Source organism: Platalea leucorodia (assembly GCF_965183815.1).
Source record: "Platalea leucorodia genome assembly, chromosome: 5".
In the NCBI taxonomy this organism is placed as follows: Eukaryota; Metazoa; Chordata; class Aves; order Pelecaniformes; family Threskiornithidae; genus Platalea; species Platalea leucorodia.
In genome coordinates, this window is record NC_138827.1 from 20,440,290 (window position 1) to 20,456,173 (window position 15,884).

The following is a 15,884-nucleotide window of genomic DNA, read 5'->3' on the forward strand; positions in this document are numbered from 1 at the left end:
TCCACTCCCTAGCATCGCTGTCACACATCACTCCCCCAAAGTTTTAGCTTTCCCAGTCTCTTCTGTGTTAAAATCTATTTGTTTTAGGAGCTTGGTAAGGTGGGCCTGAACACCTCAGATGAAGGGCAAATAGAACTTTATTATCTGCTGTGTTTATTGTACTGGTCTGTGTGTATTTTGATAAGGTTTTTCTGATACAAACCAAGAACAGTCTGGCATTTAGTTAATAAGTAAATTCTGCTTTTGAGAAGTTCCTGAATTCTTCTCTAATTGAAGAAAATAAGTATTTTTTTCTGTGAGCAGGGGAAAGCTTAGGCTGGTAACACCCTTTAATACCAAGTATATTCAGAAGAGGAGGTCCTTAAGAAGGCAATGAGAAAGCACTCTGAAACAGTAATTTGTATTGTAATGTTGACAGTTGAATGAAGAAGTAATTTTCATTGCACAAAGTTTGGTTCAGTAAATCTCCGTAATTACTGAACTTTAAAAAATTGCATAAAGCTGAATAGCTAGCTTCAAAAGGAAAAATCTGAATCCTGGGATGTTGAATGAAGGACTGCTTCTTTCTCTTCATACAGTAGCTTGAAACTTGAAAATTTAAATTCTGCTATAAATGTTTGTTACTCTTTCCCAAGTGAAATCATACTGTAATTCATCTTATTCAAGTCCACATTTGAAGCACAGATTGGTGGGTTAGTATTTGGCAGTTTCTTAATATAGTTTGCTTATGTATAGAGTGAATCAGTTGGAACTATGCTAACCAGGATAGCCATGTAAAAAAAAGTGTATCACGTTTGACTCCTTCCATCTGTAAACTCTGGCCTGTTTCTAGGAGGGACCCAACTTGACCTTCTAGTTGTTCTGAGACTCATATAAAGCAACAACCATGTTCAGGGTGTATGCATAATCAACTTTAAAACCTGCTCTGCTTCCTACACTGGGATATGTGGTGGGTGCATCCACTTGAGAGTTAGCGAAGATATTTGAAACGCATGCTCTTCTGCCTGCTTTGCAGCGCTGTACCTCATCTCCGGCTTTGGAGAAGCCCGTGCAGTTACACTATATGTGCAGGGTAGTGTAGAGCAAGGTCAGCACTGAATTTCTGCAGTCTCCAGCCGTGCTTTGTCATCTGATAAGCCCAATGCAAAAAGAGCAAACCTGCAACTCTATGTCTGTAAAGTCCTGTAACCAAGGCAGTGGGAAGTACAAATAACTCTGCAAGACTAGAAGTATAACATTAAGTACAAACATGAATCCAAACTGTTGCTTTAGAGAAAGATCAGAAGGGCTTAGGCTGTAGCTCCAGAGAGGTAGGTTCACTCACTTGTTGCCAAACACACTTAGCATGTGACTGTGAGATGTAATCCTTGTTTCTCAAATATCAGCAACTTTCTACTGTGAACACTGTGCATAGGTGTAGTGATAGGATGTACATTAAAGGTAATTTATCATGTGGTAAATGTGAGGCCCTCAAAGTTTTTAAGCTAGAAGAAAAAAGCTTTGATCTCATCTACAAAAACTAGGTAATTGTATTGGTGAATTACTGATATTGCCTGCATGAAATTATTTTAACAGAACTCATTAAATAAGAATATATGGAAGATGTTCTTCAAAGACTGCTGTTAACACCCCCTCTCTATAGATTTTATTTTAAATAAGGACATATTTTTATACTGTTTTTTTTTAAATGCAGGTGAACCAAGAAAATTTGACCCAAAGTTCAGAGGACCTATTCATAACAGGTAAATATCTTAACTCATTTTATTTAATTCTTTTGGTTTTGCAGTGAACAGGGGATAAAAAAATTTGTTCACAAAACTTGTGAATTTGATTCTGCAATTCTTTTAAATCTAGAAGACAGTCCTTACTACCCTTGAGGATGTATGATTACTGGGGAATATTTAACTGTGTGCTTTTAAGTTCTTTCAATTTGAATGTCAATTCTGTATGCCTCATATTGTCTAGTACCTGCTGTCTTACCTTGTGCTGATATAAGTAGGACCATGTTATGCTCTGGGGTGTCACAGCCACGTGACACAGTCTGTCTTGTTTCCATACAGCACAGGACTGGAACCCTGGCACACTCTGTTCTTCAGTTTGCAGCTGGTTTTCCTGCTCCCGTAGTCACCTCATCAAGGGATTTATTTAGTTCTCTCCAGAGTATAGCCTGGGTGTACACCGTTACATTTGTACTGTGGCTGGCCAGCAGGGTAAATCCCTGGAAGAAAATAGGTAGTACTTGAAAAGTGACAGCAGTAAAGTAGTGTCAGTGATGTGGCTGGCTGCTGGAGTGACTCAGCCCTGAAACCCTTACTTGAGTGAACAGTTTTTACATGCGTGAAGAGTGTCTCTGAAGTGAGTGAGACTACCTGTGGTGCTGTGGACTGCAGAGTTGGATCCTAAAATATTGCAATTTAATGGTATTTTTGAACAGCCTATTACTGTGCCTTTCTCTCATATGCATGAGGAGTGGTGAAACTCTGGTGATGGTATGCCAGGAGGGCTTCTCTTGTTTTTATGGTTACTGCATGATACAGTTAGTAAAAACTCGTTTTGCACTGTGGCTTGCTGTTACATCTGTGTAGTTGCTGTGACAGCTTCTGCAATTCCAGTTATATATATACATGTGCTATTCTAATTGTACATTCCACAGCACCTTCTTAAAAACACAACCAAATAAATACAATGCAACACTACTCTACCACGTATGTTCACTGCATTTTATAATGCTTTCATGAGATAATATTGTTGGAAACAATATAAAAAAAGATCAGTTCCCTAAACTTTAAGGGTATGGCTGCATTGTACAGTAGACTGTAAGGCAGTGATAGCTGCATTGATGCTTATTGAGCATACTCTGCAAGGAAGTGCACTTGGATTTAGATTCAGCCTACCGTTTCTGCAAGATACCCAAATGACTTGCCTGACCTTTTGGGGTTAACAGTCCAGCACTGTGCAGTACACTACAGACATGCCCTTGAAGTAGTTTAAGATTATTATTAATTTTTTTCAAGACAATGAATGAACTGGGTTTTTTTAATTCATTTTTCCAATTACTAAGATTAAATGATTAAGAAACCACAGTCTTTCAAGTAAATAAATACTATCTAGTTCCTATGAACAAAATGCCTTCTCAGAAGATATTCCAAAGAGTTCAACAGGAAGAAAATGGGCATCTTCCCTGAATTTGTTTCTGACTTTGGGGCTTCCCACTTTTCTGTAGGAGAAAAGATACTAGGAAGCTGAAAGCATACAGTTTTGTCCAGACAAATGAGTGCTAGTAATGAATATGTGGGTGGGGACAGAGCTGTTTGTATGCCTCGCCATAACTGGCATAACTCTCTGTACAGTGTGGGTGGGGAAACACAGCGTGGGTGGGGAAACGCCTATCTTTCTTTGCTTTCTGCTGATAAAATAATTTGTCCTGCTCTTGATTTCATTGTCAGTTTTCATTGGTCAGGGAAAAAATTTGTCTTCATCTTTGAAAAATTGAGAGGATGGGTTTCTAGGGAGATAGGCTGCAAATTGTACATATCTGCATTGAAAGGTGCAGAGACAGCTGAAAAAGGGCACATCCCCTCATCGTGACTGCTGAAGCTGATGCATTTTTGGAGGTGGTGTAGAGTAGAAATGATGTTTTGGAGTTGTTGAGCACCCAGCTATCCCCCCAAACCACTAAAAGCCTGAAAAACTGAGAAACAGAAAGCCAAGTCTTAATAATGGCATATTAATGTCTATTAAAGAATGGATTACTCCCACAATTTTTGTCAGATGGATCCTTTGCAAGAAGATTATTACCTGAACTTTTTTTCTTTTTTTTTAAATAGAACAGAGCTGTTGCCAGTGGTTAAAGTGTTGAACAGTGGTGGATAAAAGGAGTGTTCAACAAGGCAATGTGTATAGTGCTTTGCTAGTACTGTCATTCTCAAGGGGGTTGTGTGTGGAGTTTGGTATATTCATGCAAATATCTTTTTATTAAAAAGGATTAAAATGCAGTGGCTGCGTTGATTGACTCTGATCCAGCCAACTCATGAAAATCCAAAATGATGTTATCAAGATGTCAAGATGATGTCTTTTATTGGTATGACTACATACTGCAGTCCTTTGAGTTTTTTCCATTCTCATTCTGTGCTGTTCAAGACTGTCTGCCTCTGTTCTCCATAGAAATGTTAGTGTACAGTGGAAACATGCATTGAAAAGTGGGTTGTATCTGACCTAAAAGTAGTTATGAAACATACTACTTTGTTACAAAGCCTCCTGCCAGAACAATCTGGCTTGACTTCACTCGATAGTCAGTGCTGCAGATGAAAGTATGTCTGTTACCTGTTAGAAGGGTCCGTAGTTTACAAGTAGAGTGAAATTGCTCAGAAAGCATCTAAGAAATCATGGGTAATTCATTAGTGTTTTTCCAGATGTAACACAGAGAATAAGTTCTAAAGTAGCATTTACTAGCCACAGTGAGAAGAATAAATTATAGAACCACAAGTTATTTATCCACTTTATCTTTCTCAGCAGAAAATTTATGACAGAGTACACTGCAGCCTTGTGGTACTCTCACCTGAACACACACGCTGTTCTCGTCTATGCAAGATCTATTTCTTCTTTTCCTTTCTGAAAGCTAATAATTTTAGAAATAAGTGGAAATGTTTGTTTAGGGAGTTGATCCTAATTTGAGAAGTATCTTTATGATACTGCCAGTTAGACTTTGTGTGCACTGTGTATAGGAATGAATTTAAGTGATAGTTCAGGGATGTTATTAAGTGTTCATCTATGTGCATTACTACCATAAAGTACTTGTAAGGTTTTACATATTGCATCCACCAAGTGAGTAAGCTTACAGGTTGAAGCAGTAGCTCTGCAATTTCTCAGCTCAAAATGATGTAGCAGGAGTTTTGGTAGACAACTTTCTAGAGGAAAGTAGAAACTCCTGGTGTTCCCTGTCAGTCTGTGCTGGAGATGTACACCTTCCTCGCACCAGATCTGATGATCAGTTTAACTGAATTCATATAAGACAAATTCTAGCACATCGTATTTTAAGTCTAAGCTATCTCTGATTCCTCAAAGGCAGAAATTTCCTCCAAGCCACCTTTCCCTGCCCCCAGAAGTTCACCCCTAGGAACTGAGGAAGTTGGGCACCTGCAGTGCTCTCTCTGATATGAATGGGGGAGCCTACATTTTTCTTGGAGTTCTTGTTTCGTGTTTCTGGTTTGGGGCATACAGTGTCTACAGATGTTGCTCATTTGCAGATGTCAAAATTTGGGTTTTCCAGAACTAAACAATACTTCCTTAAGCCTGGTGTCTGTAACTAAGACGTATCAACTTAGTAAATCCATGCAGGTCAGTGCAGATCAGTTGTACTCATTAAGAAAATGCAGAATTCAAGCTGATGGAAAACAGCTTGTGGTGAAAACTTGTATAAATATATTTTTCTGTGCAGTTTTGGCCTCTACAGTAGAAGTGGCAATTCATGGGGGATTTTGAAAGGAACTTTTTGCAGGACGTTCTCTGCAAACATTTAGTTTATAGGGCGCCTTGCACATTTATTCAGCTGTGCAGGATGATGCCCTCAATGTCACTGTGCTGATAGAAATACCCATTTGTACAGCAGATCTTGCTTCTCAGTTCAGCCCCAGTGAAGAAAGGGGTCTTCAGAGCTATTCATGACATTGTATGGCATAGTATAACGTCACCTTGACACAACATGATTTAGTGAAGTCTCAAAACACAAGCTGTTAGTCAAGCAGGGGAGAGGATCTCAGAAGAGAGGACATCAGGCGTCACCTTAATGTGTCAGCAGAGTTGAAAGTGGTAACCTAAAACTCACACTGTGAACATCGTGAGCCTCGTTTTGCTCTGTGTTTGCACAGTGTTGGGCTCAAGACTAGTTGTAGGTGCTAATATACTGCTAGTGCGGTTTAGCTAATAAATGTCATAGTTTCTTGCTAGTGCAGCATCTTGAGCGAAATTGCACTTGTGACAGGTTGGGCATGAAACTGCCAAACAGAGAAAGGTTCTAGTCAGTCATTAACAATTAAGTGCGTGAACTGTCCGTGAATAAATGGTTTTTATGCACTAATACTCTGTGCAGATGATTTTATCTTTGCATTCATTTATTTGCTAGGATGCCATTACACATGCACAAAGTATTGTTTGCATGCACTGCCACATGTAATACAGCAAGAGAAGCCAAGAAGCCAGTATGTTTCTGAGAGGCGGTGGAAAGCAAATCAGGCTCCATAAATTAAGCTAAATGACAGCAGTAAGCAGTAAAATGTGATGTGGGAGCCTGAACTGTGCACTTAACCAAATGAAGGTCTTTTATTACGTCATCTAAAATGATGAATCTGATGGTTTTATCAGCAATTTATCTCTATGGAAGCTCCTGTGTTCAAATACATAGACTCGCTGTGTTTTGGTTCAGATTACGGAACTCAGTTATCTAAAAAGTACCAAAAACCATCAAAATTTCCAATACTGGCTATTAGCAAAAGCATTTTCAATGTTTTCATCATCTATACCATAAGAAATGTAAAGTGCTTTTGCTCATTAATCTTTGAATGTTTACACATAATTATTATATAAAAGTATGATAGTGCTATCTGTAAGAAAGATTATAGAGCCCATATGATAAGTAGTGTTCTCAATTCCAATTCCTATTCTATCATATTTCCATTAATCCATCTTCCTTAGGGTTCAATTTAACAGTTCAGTCTCATGACTGATTTTGCTCTGCCTCATTAGCCTGAAACAAACCGAAAAAGCAGATTTGCCATAACAGATTGCCTTCTTAGTTTGAAAAAATTCATATCAAATCTGTTTTCAGTCAAAGCATGGCTGGATAATTTCTGGTTAGGTTTCAGCAATAAGCATGGTCTTCCAATGTCTCCTGTTTAGGAAGAGGCAATTCCCATCGTTCCAGTTCCTGCAACTTTGGAAACTCGCAGAATCTTCACAGTATAGCCTTGTATCTTTACAGAGTTATTTTAATTTATTCATTTTAGATGTTTTAAATTTTTTTTCCTCTCCTGTGGGGGCTTGTATTTATGAGGTAATGTTATGATCTCACTGAAAGTGAGCTACTTGAGCTAACAATGATGTTAAATGGAGCCAGGGTTTCACCCGTGGTATCTAGTAAAATAAGTAATTATTTCGTATGAACAACAATTAGTCTGTATGAACTCTTTCAAAAATTTCTGAAGCTACCCAAAAGAGGATCTATGTACTACTTATATATATTTAAATATTTATATAACAGAAATACTTGGCAACAGTGAGTTTTACTGGGTGCTGTAAGTTTGTGTATTGCAAAGAACAGAAAATCCTGCATTCTGGTAAAGTGTTTATGGGTACTTGTTCATGGTGGCTCTGCAAAACTTTAAAAGGAAGCTTTAGCACAAATGGGTGTAACCTTTAATTGCATTTAGGTATCATAAAATGAGACCTGTGAGAATTGGACTGGAAGAGGTTTTTGAGACTATAGGAGTTGTAATTAAAGTATTTATGGTGCCATATTTCTCCTGAGACATCTTGAATTAAATATTGTACCTCTTAAAAACAGCTCTGATGGAGCGAGAGCCAAGCTTGAGCAGTGTCAGTACTGCTTCTCAACAGAGGCTGGGAAAATGAGCAGCATTGTTTTAGCATCACTGCTTCTACTTTAAGCAGTTGTCCTTTCTTAGATTACTGTCATATTGACCTTGAATCCTGTACCACCGTGGCCTCACTAAAAATTTATTTCAGTGAGATGTTAAAACTGTGTCCCTCTAGAGAAGGATTTTTCATTCCTGTTCCACACCTGGACACTCTTTTCAAGTTCTCCAACTGCGTAAAAGATCTGCCATCTCTATCTCCTCTATGCTAAAGAAAAACGGTTCTCTGTAAGAGGAAACATAGATTGGAAAATGGAAAGAATGGTAGATGCCTAAAATGACTGTGTGTCAGTTGGAGTTTGGATTCTAAGAGTGCTTTTACTGGTGAGATTCAGCTTGCATCCACTTGGCTGCTTGCGTGGCCTCACAAGCAGAGATGAACATCGCTGATTTTATGAAGGTAGTCCTTTAACTTGAAGCACGGTTAGCTTTCCCAGGGTGATTATTGCTCACTCATCTGTCACGGAAAAGCAGACCAGGATTTGGTCAGAACAGCAGCAGTTTGTTACTACAGCTGTGGGGACAGCCCGGAGCACCACCGACAGGCTCTGTGGATATGAACCCTGCCCAAGTGGGGTGGCTACAGTTCATACACCTTTAGGTTATACAACCCATTCTTCAGCAAAACTGTCAGATAAGCAGGACATGGTAAATAACACCAGCGATTGAAATCCTTCAGATAAGGCGGCTCTAGGCAGCACACCATTTATGAGTAATTCACTCCTTTGTTAATTAACTCCTGGCAAGACCATTAGCTGCAAATGTTTCTTTACCAGTGAGGCCTGCAAAGGCCTGTGAGATCGTAACTGTTTTGCTTCCACGCAACTCTAGAAACAAGGGCTTGTGAAGTTGGCTTGTAAAGGAGAGAACTGCTGACCCCAGCAGGAGCCCTTGGAGTCAATGGTCTCTGCAAGTGCGTACTGACCTTCTCCTGCTCGCTTGGGAGTGTCGTACTTCATATTAATTACACTCCTGGAACTGCTCTCATCAAGGTCAGACACTGGAGAAAAATTAGTCTAGTGGTCCACATCTCCGCTCCTCTGCCTGCATGAACTTAATATGCAGACCAGTAAGTAGAAGACAGTAATTTAATTGAATACTCACAGTTTACTCACTGGCTCAGTTTTCAGACTGGAGAGTGCTGTTCTTTGATTACTTATCTGTAAAAGAAGGTATGGCTCTCCACAATATGTTGGGGTTTTTTTGTTCTCTCCATAGAGTGTATTTTAGTTGCATTAAATGAGGTCAAGCAGCTGAGTCAGCATTTTGTGCAGAGATCAGGGGTAGTTGCATATAGGCTTTTTTTCATTTCATGCTGTTATTTTTCCATTCATAAGCTATTTATAATACAGGTAAGATGTGCTGAATCTTTCTTTCATCACATTGTTTGCAATATTTGATACCAGCTTTAGGGACGTGCTGAGGCAGATGTCTTCTAGTAGCTTATACCATATGTGATCTCATGGATTCAATGTAGTAAGGTTATTATTTGTTTTAAGAATATTTAAACCTGTTCCTCAATATGGTTTTATTGCTGTCTACAACGCAAAAGGCGTACACATTTATTTGCTGGGTCTTGCTGTGAAAGCAGGGCCTTACACCTCAAACGTGACTTTGTGAGTAGGACTTCTACTAAATGCAGATGCAGACATCTTATTCAGATGTTAAAATACTCTATGACACTCAGTGTTTTCAAAGGGTCATATTAGACGCCTTGTTTTTAAAAAGTGTTTCTTTCTGTCCCTAGGCACTGTACAGACGTTATTTGCTGTGTGATCTTCATAGTTGTCATTCTGGGTTACATTGCATTAGGAATTGTGGGTAAGTAAATGCAGGTGTAGTAGTGCTTTCTCATACACAGGGGAAGCAACTTTGTGAATGTTAGAATTTTTAACTGAGATGTCCCTTTTGCTTATATCTATGTAAAGCTTTCCAATCAATAAGCAATGCCTTGCTTAGAAGCAAATAATGAATTAACATTGTGTCTATTGTAATTAGGGAGAAGTTTAAAACCATATGTTTACTGATGAAAAACTCAAAATCAAATATGTTCAAGTAAAAATGACATGGTTTGATAATTTTGCTGTCATAAAGTAACTGTGATGGAAAAATTCACTTTCATTTGTCATTAATCTGACAGCAAAAGTTAGAGATAAACACTTTGGTTTTAAGAGGCTTTTTGTTCTGTAAAATATTACTGAAAGAACCTAGTGAGCAGTAAAAGGAGAAGTAAGAGAAATTACTTCATTTACTGTGGGATCCAGAGTTGCTTGCACATCAAGATATTCATTAATAATAGCCATTTTATTTTGTTTGTGTGAGACAATGGTATGAATGCCTGTGTGTGAAAGGACAAATGATGCTGTAAAAGTGTACTTTGTATCTGCGTAAGTGTACTTTGTATCTGCGTGTCTGTCTGAGTTCTTTCAATTTGCTTGTAAAAGATTGTTTTGGCCCTGCCTTACATAGAAGAAAAGCCATTTGTTTTCTTCATAATTCTGTAATACCATTCTCTGTTCTGTAGAGAGAAAAGGTGGTGCAATCTCCAGCCCTGGGGATATTCAAAAGCTGTCTGGATGTGGTCCTGGGCAACCTGTTGTAGGGGACCCTGCCTGAGCAGGGGTTTTGAACAAGGTGACCTCCAGAGGTCCCTTCCAACCCCACCCATTCTGTGAAAAGCTGCTGTCTGTAGCATGAAAAGATGACTGTAAGCAAGACTGCTTTAACCTAGGGGATTCCTATAACTGTCTGAGAGAATACTCTGTCCTCCTACTCAATTATACGGTAGCGTAACATCCTCCAAGCCACAATGCTGAGCTGTCTCCTCTCACCTTGCCTGTAGTAGCTGAGCACTGAACATGTTCTAAAAAGTCTGTTCTCTGTCTCAAGCACTGGGAATTCTTGTATGTATCTTTTCTTGCACTTACTGCCCCGTCATGAACCTTTATGTCTTCAGGAAGATGGAGAAGTGAGGAAGCAAATGGTATATACCAGCAAGTGAGAGGCATGGAGGACCTTTGCAAGGAAATGCAAAGCCCGCACTAGGAAGCAAACACCAGGGTAACAGATGGCTGATGATGCTTGCAGGTGGAAGAAATTATTTCTTTTCAAAACTCTCTGTTTTTTTCTTATCTAATCTCTTTGAGCCTCTGTTTCCAAAAATGAGTGATAACTTGAGACCTATGAATGTAAGAAAAGTGGGCAGAATAAAAAGTGAATTCAGAAGCTATTCAAGCTGTACTTGATTTTATGCCCTACTTCTAGAGTTCACAGCAGCTATAAAATTCTCTTTGGGATTGGATCTGGGAAGAGAGTCCCTAACTGTACTGCATGGCATTATTGTACGGTCAGCTTCAGACTGACTTGAAATGCAGTCCTTTGACAATTTTTTTCACAAGGTCAGTGTCTGTAATTGTGATGCTTAAGTTAACATCAGTGCCATCTGTATGGAGACAAGTCCAGGATCTTTTTATTTTGTAGCCACTACTGGATTCTGTGTATGCAAAATCATGCATATACTCTCTCATCACAGTTCTGGCTACTGTTTGGATTCTGTGGGCCCTTTCCTTTGCTATGGAATGAAGCATCTTCTTGCCCTCATGGCCTCATTGCATTGTTCCCACTTTGCTTAAATCCAAATTGACAGTAATGTTCATTTGAATTGTGGAAGTATTTAGAGCAGAAATAGTCACAGGACTCCCAGTGATAGGAGATTGGAGAGGGACTTACCAGAATATACATCCAGTATATATCTCTGCTTACTAAACCTGCTCTGGAATAGACTGAAGAAAAGGAGGTAAATTATTAGTCCTAAGAAGCAACAGTAGTTGCTGGACTGTGCACAGCTGTTGCAGAACTGCCATGCCTCCCACTTGACACTGGGAGTATGCCATGTCTGAAGGACATCCCTCTAACGTCTGTGCTGTTCTCCTCTTCCTACCGGATTGACTGATTCTTCATTGATATTCTACTCTCTCCTTCTGTCACTGCTCAAATGCAAAGTCAGAACTGAAGAAGCGGGACTCAGATCAGAGGAACGTTTGTTGTTTTCTTGAGCATACAAATGCTCTGGTGACTGGTGACCTGCCCCTGTGCAGACAGGCAGTAGTCTGAAGTGCTGCAACCTGGACAAAGGGAAAGGAGAGCATTGGCAGTTTCTAGCTGTACAGCATTCTTGTGCTGCCAGATCTTGACTCTCTTTTCAGCACTGTAGAAATCTCCTTAATTTTTTGGCTAGAACTTTATGTCAGCTTTGTATGTGCAGTTTCCAAAGAACCCCATGTGCTAGATGTTGCAAAAGTAGACAGCAGCAGAGGAGGACTGGCCAGTTCCTCGCTTCTTCGTGCCTGTAATCTCAGACAATGTAGTTACCGTGATGTGAGACAGTTTCCTACTGGACACCAGGTGTCTGAACAGCCTTCTCTTGCAAACCTTATGAAATATCCGTTAGAACTAGAACCTATTCCTGGAACCAAATACCAGATTTCTAGCTGGTGACTTTTTCTACCTTTCTTACAGAGAAGATATGAATTTTCAATCTAGAAGCATTTAGTTCAGCTCCAAATCCAGATCCACTTGGTACCTGCTTTTCATCTTTCTTTGTACTGTGCTTCAGCTATTCTTTTACTCTAATTTATTTCTAAGTAAAAGATGAGATCAGCTTTGGTACAGTTCCAGGGGCCAGACCTGTACAAAATACATCAGAGTCAAAGAAGTTCACATTAAGAGAAAATAGATTATAAATCAATCCTTAGTTATGAATTATGCCTTATTATAGAAAAAAAAAAAAAAAGTAGATTTCCACAGTTTCTTGAATATGTGTGAATACCACTCTGGATCCCTGTGTAATTTGGCTTGAGAAGTAAGCAATAAATGGAGGTTCATCACATAACTGCTATGATTGAAAACCTGAGTCAAATTTTGCCCTCAGTATTGCATGTATAGGCTTCAGCTATATGTGTGTCTGTGTCACAGTGGGGTGGAATTTTTCTATGTTTCAGGGGGGCCAAAATGTAGTCTGAGTAAAAGGTAATCCATTCTCCTTGAAAGATGAAACCAAATGATTTTTGATACTAGCCTTTCTTAGTTCTGCTTCAGTGATGGCTGCTGTTGAGTGACCGCACTGAATAGAAATAGTTATCCTATGATTTATTTTCTTATAATTCTTTTAACTTTACAGATGAACTAATTGTGCTAATTTAACATTCCATGTAGTTTTCCTTCCTATCAAACCAACTTAACGCTTCATGTTTATTTCAGAGACACTGGGCTTAGCCAGGTGATACTTTCCAAATGTTTAGCCTCTTAATTTAAGATTATTTTAATTCAGAAAAGTGCACACAAAAGGCAGCAAATAACTTATCTTGGAAAAGAGCCTCACATTCCAAAGGACAGGTTAATTCAAAGTAATAACTCTTGTTGTATTGCTCCAAGGGATGCTTATACAATGCAAGTGTTATCAACATGGATTTACAAATTCTGTGTCATGTGTTTTATTACCTGTTTCAATACATTAGTAAATTGCTTGTGTTAAAAAGCCATAAGAACAATTTGGCAGGTCAGTTTCTCCATACATTAAAACATTAAAAATACACCTTTAAAGGAAGCAAAATAATGATATGAAAGACTGCCTTTTCAAAAATACACAGTAGAGGGAATGAGACAGTATAAATAGATTTGCAGTTCATTTTTAAGTATCACGGGATGCCATTGTTCTAATCACATTTTCTCCTTGGCAGGGAGCTTTCCAGCCTTAACAACCACTGACAAAGCCCATAGAGCACAGAAAAAAAGGAGTGCATCTGATAGACATTTAGTGACACACATGAGCTATTTTTGATACTGTCCATGTGTGTTGGCTCCACATCAATAAAAGGACTGACATAACTGCAGGCCTCCCGAAAATGCTATACTGGTGTCATAGGATGTCACATTGCTGCTCTGAGGGCTAAGTGAACTGCGTAATATGGTTCAGCTGTTCTTTAATTTTCTTTTTTAGCCCAGATGTTTGTGCCAGCGCTCATACTGCAGCCTTATGAGCATCAGAGCATGCTGGAATAAAAATTATATGTGACTGGATTCTTTTTCATTTAGTGCTTGATAGTGAGTCACCAATAGTGCAGCACAACGTGCAAAACATGGTGCTACTCTGTCAGGCTGGTTCTTACAATAACCTTGTTCACTCAGTGAGAACTGTTGAATTAGGTACTTATTCTTCACTGACTAGGCCAGAAAAATTGTGTATTTATCACATGGATTCTTTCACTGTCATTGCGCTAAGTTTGCAAAGAAGGTGACAGAGGATTAAGTTTATTAATCTTCGTGGTTAGCCCTGGCACAGGCAGTGAAAGAAGCAGTGTATTTTCTCTTCTGTTGGTCATTTCCCTTCTCTTTCTGCTGCAGAGTTAATTAAATGCTAAATGTATGTCATAAATCAGACCCAATTATTTTTTGTTTCACTTTGAAATTTAGCTGAGAGGCGTCTTCCTCCATCCACCCAGCAGCTGATCCCAGTGATGGAATTTCACAAAGTGTGCTAAATACATTTTTTAAAAGCAGATTCTTTTTAATACTGTTTTATTAAAAACATGACTGAAGCCTTAGGCACACAGGACAACTACTACCAAGCAGGAGTAGTTTTAGACAATTCGATATTGGCAAAGCAGGTATAGTCTGAACAGAAACTCTGTTCAGAAGTGAGCAGTGTGTTCCATGGTTTATACTCTGCTAATTTCTACTAATAATTGAGAAACACCCTGCAAAAGGTAAGTGATTAAATTTGAGACCAAGGTTTGATACAAACTCAGTGAAACCAAGGGAGCCTTTTGAAATATTTCAGCAGACTTTGTATTAGAACTAAGAAGAACGTGAGGAGAATACACTGCTCTGCCCATTTGATGAGCTGAGTTTTATTCTTGTTGGCTGTGTTAGTCCACCCAAAAAGGCTGAAGGAAGTAAGCCTGGGTCAGATGGGCCCTTCTTACAGAAAGATCCTTAATAAGACTGAGGTAGCAAAAAAAGACCCAACCAACATTATGTTTCAGTGTTTATCTCCTTTCTCCCAAGTTTGTCTGAGGAGTGAAAAATAATTCCAGGTTTAATATGCTACTTAGGAAGGGGATATTGTTGGCAGTAGCAACTAATTCCAAATTATCTATATGAACCAGATATAAGTCTCGCTACAAAATTCTTACCAGTACTTTGAATCTGGCATGGTGGGGCTTCTCTCTACTGCTACCTGTTTTGCTGGTGTTAAAAAATACAGTCAAATGCGAAAAATGAGTCCCTTTAATAATGTGCCAAACTAATTTAAAAATATAATTTTGGGGCTGGGAAAACACCCTTATATTAGAGTCATCTAATATCATACAAGTAAGGCCTGAAAGGTCTTTCAGGTCTGTATAGGAGCTTGATCCATTTGGGACCACACTTTTATGTGTATGAAAAGCAAGGTCATATTAAAGTAGAAAGAAAAACTCCCTCTTGTCAGAGTCATGATGAAGGTGGTGTATGTGGCATAACCTACAGACTCATTGCAATCACCAGAGAGCTGTCTGCTTTCTAATGTCATGTATGCATATGAGTTATCAACTGACTATAGGAATTCCTAAGAGAGAGCTGATGCCTCCTAAATGCTCTTATTACATAATGCTACTGAAATAAGTAAGTGGGGGCTAACAAATGAAAAAGTAAATGGGCTTTAACACTAGGAAGCACTTTAGGTTTCCCTGAGCATCGGAACACCACAGTTAATCTGAAATGCATTTAATCTGCATGTTCAGAAAATGTTTGATACAAAGCAGCAGGTTAATTTACAAACTCCAAAACACAGGAAAACTATCATAGGTAAAAAAGAACTAGCAGATTCATTTTGGTAACGTAAAACCATTCCAGGTGAAAGGTAGCTCTACAGATTCTCTGTAGCTATTTGCAAGTCATTGAAGATGTTCTGCATCTGTCCCAAACATTTCAATAAATTTGCAGTCTGAGATCTTAGATAGGTTCTGTCTCTGCTGTACATATCATTATTGTTAAGCACTGTAATTCTTACCAAAGTGACCTTGAGGAAAATGACAGTTTCACAAATGACTAAATATAATGTCACAAAGTTGAGAGAAAATGGGGTAATTACAAAGAAGCAAGTTCAAGGTGGTTTGCTTAGATCAAAGCCTAAAATGTAGACTAAGTGGGCTCCTGACATTCAGTATATAGTGCAAGAGCGGGAAGGTTGGGACT

General features: G+C 38.8%; 1 protein-coding gene across 1 annotated transcript in view; it reads left to right on the top strand.

The window, feature by feature from the left end:
• The window catches only part of SLC44A5 (solute carrier family 44 member 5), a gene marked incomplete at its 5' end in the record, with an annotated part of 98,296 nt that overhangs the window by 49,347 nt on the left and 33,065 nt on the right, over positions 1–15,884 (top strand). Inside the window, 2 exons of the mRNA XM_082312096.1 lie at positions 1,694–1,742; positions 9,397–9,470. Coding sequence (XP_082168222.1) covers positions 1,694–1,742; positions 9,397–9,470 — 123 coding nt within the window. The remainder of the gene's footprint in view (positions 1–1,693; positions 1,743–9,396; positions 9,471–15,884) is intronic.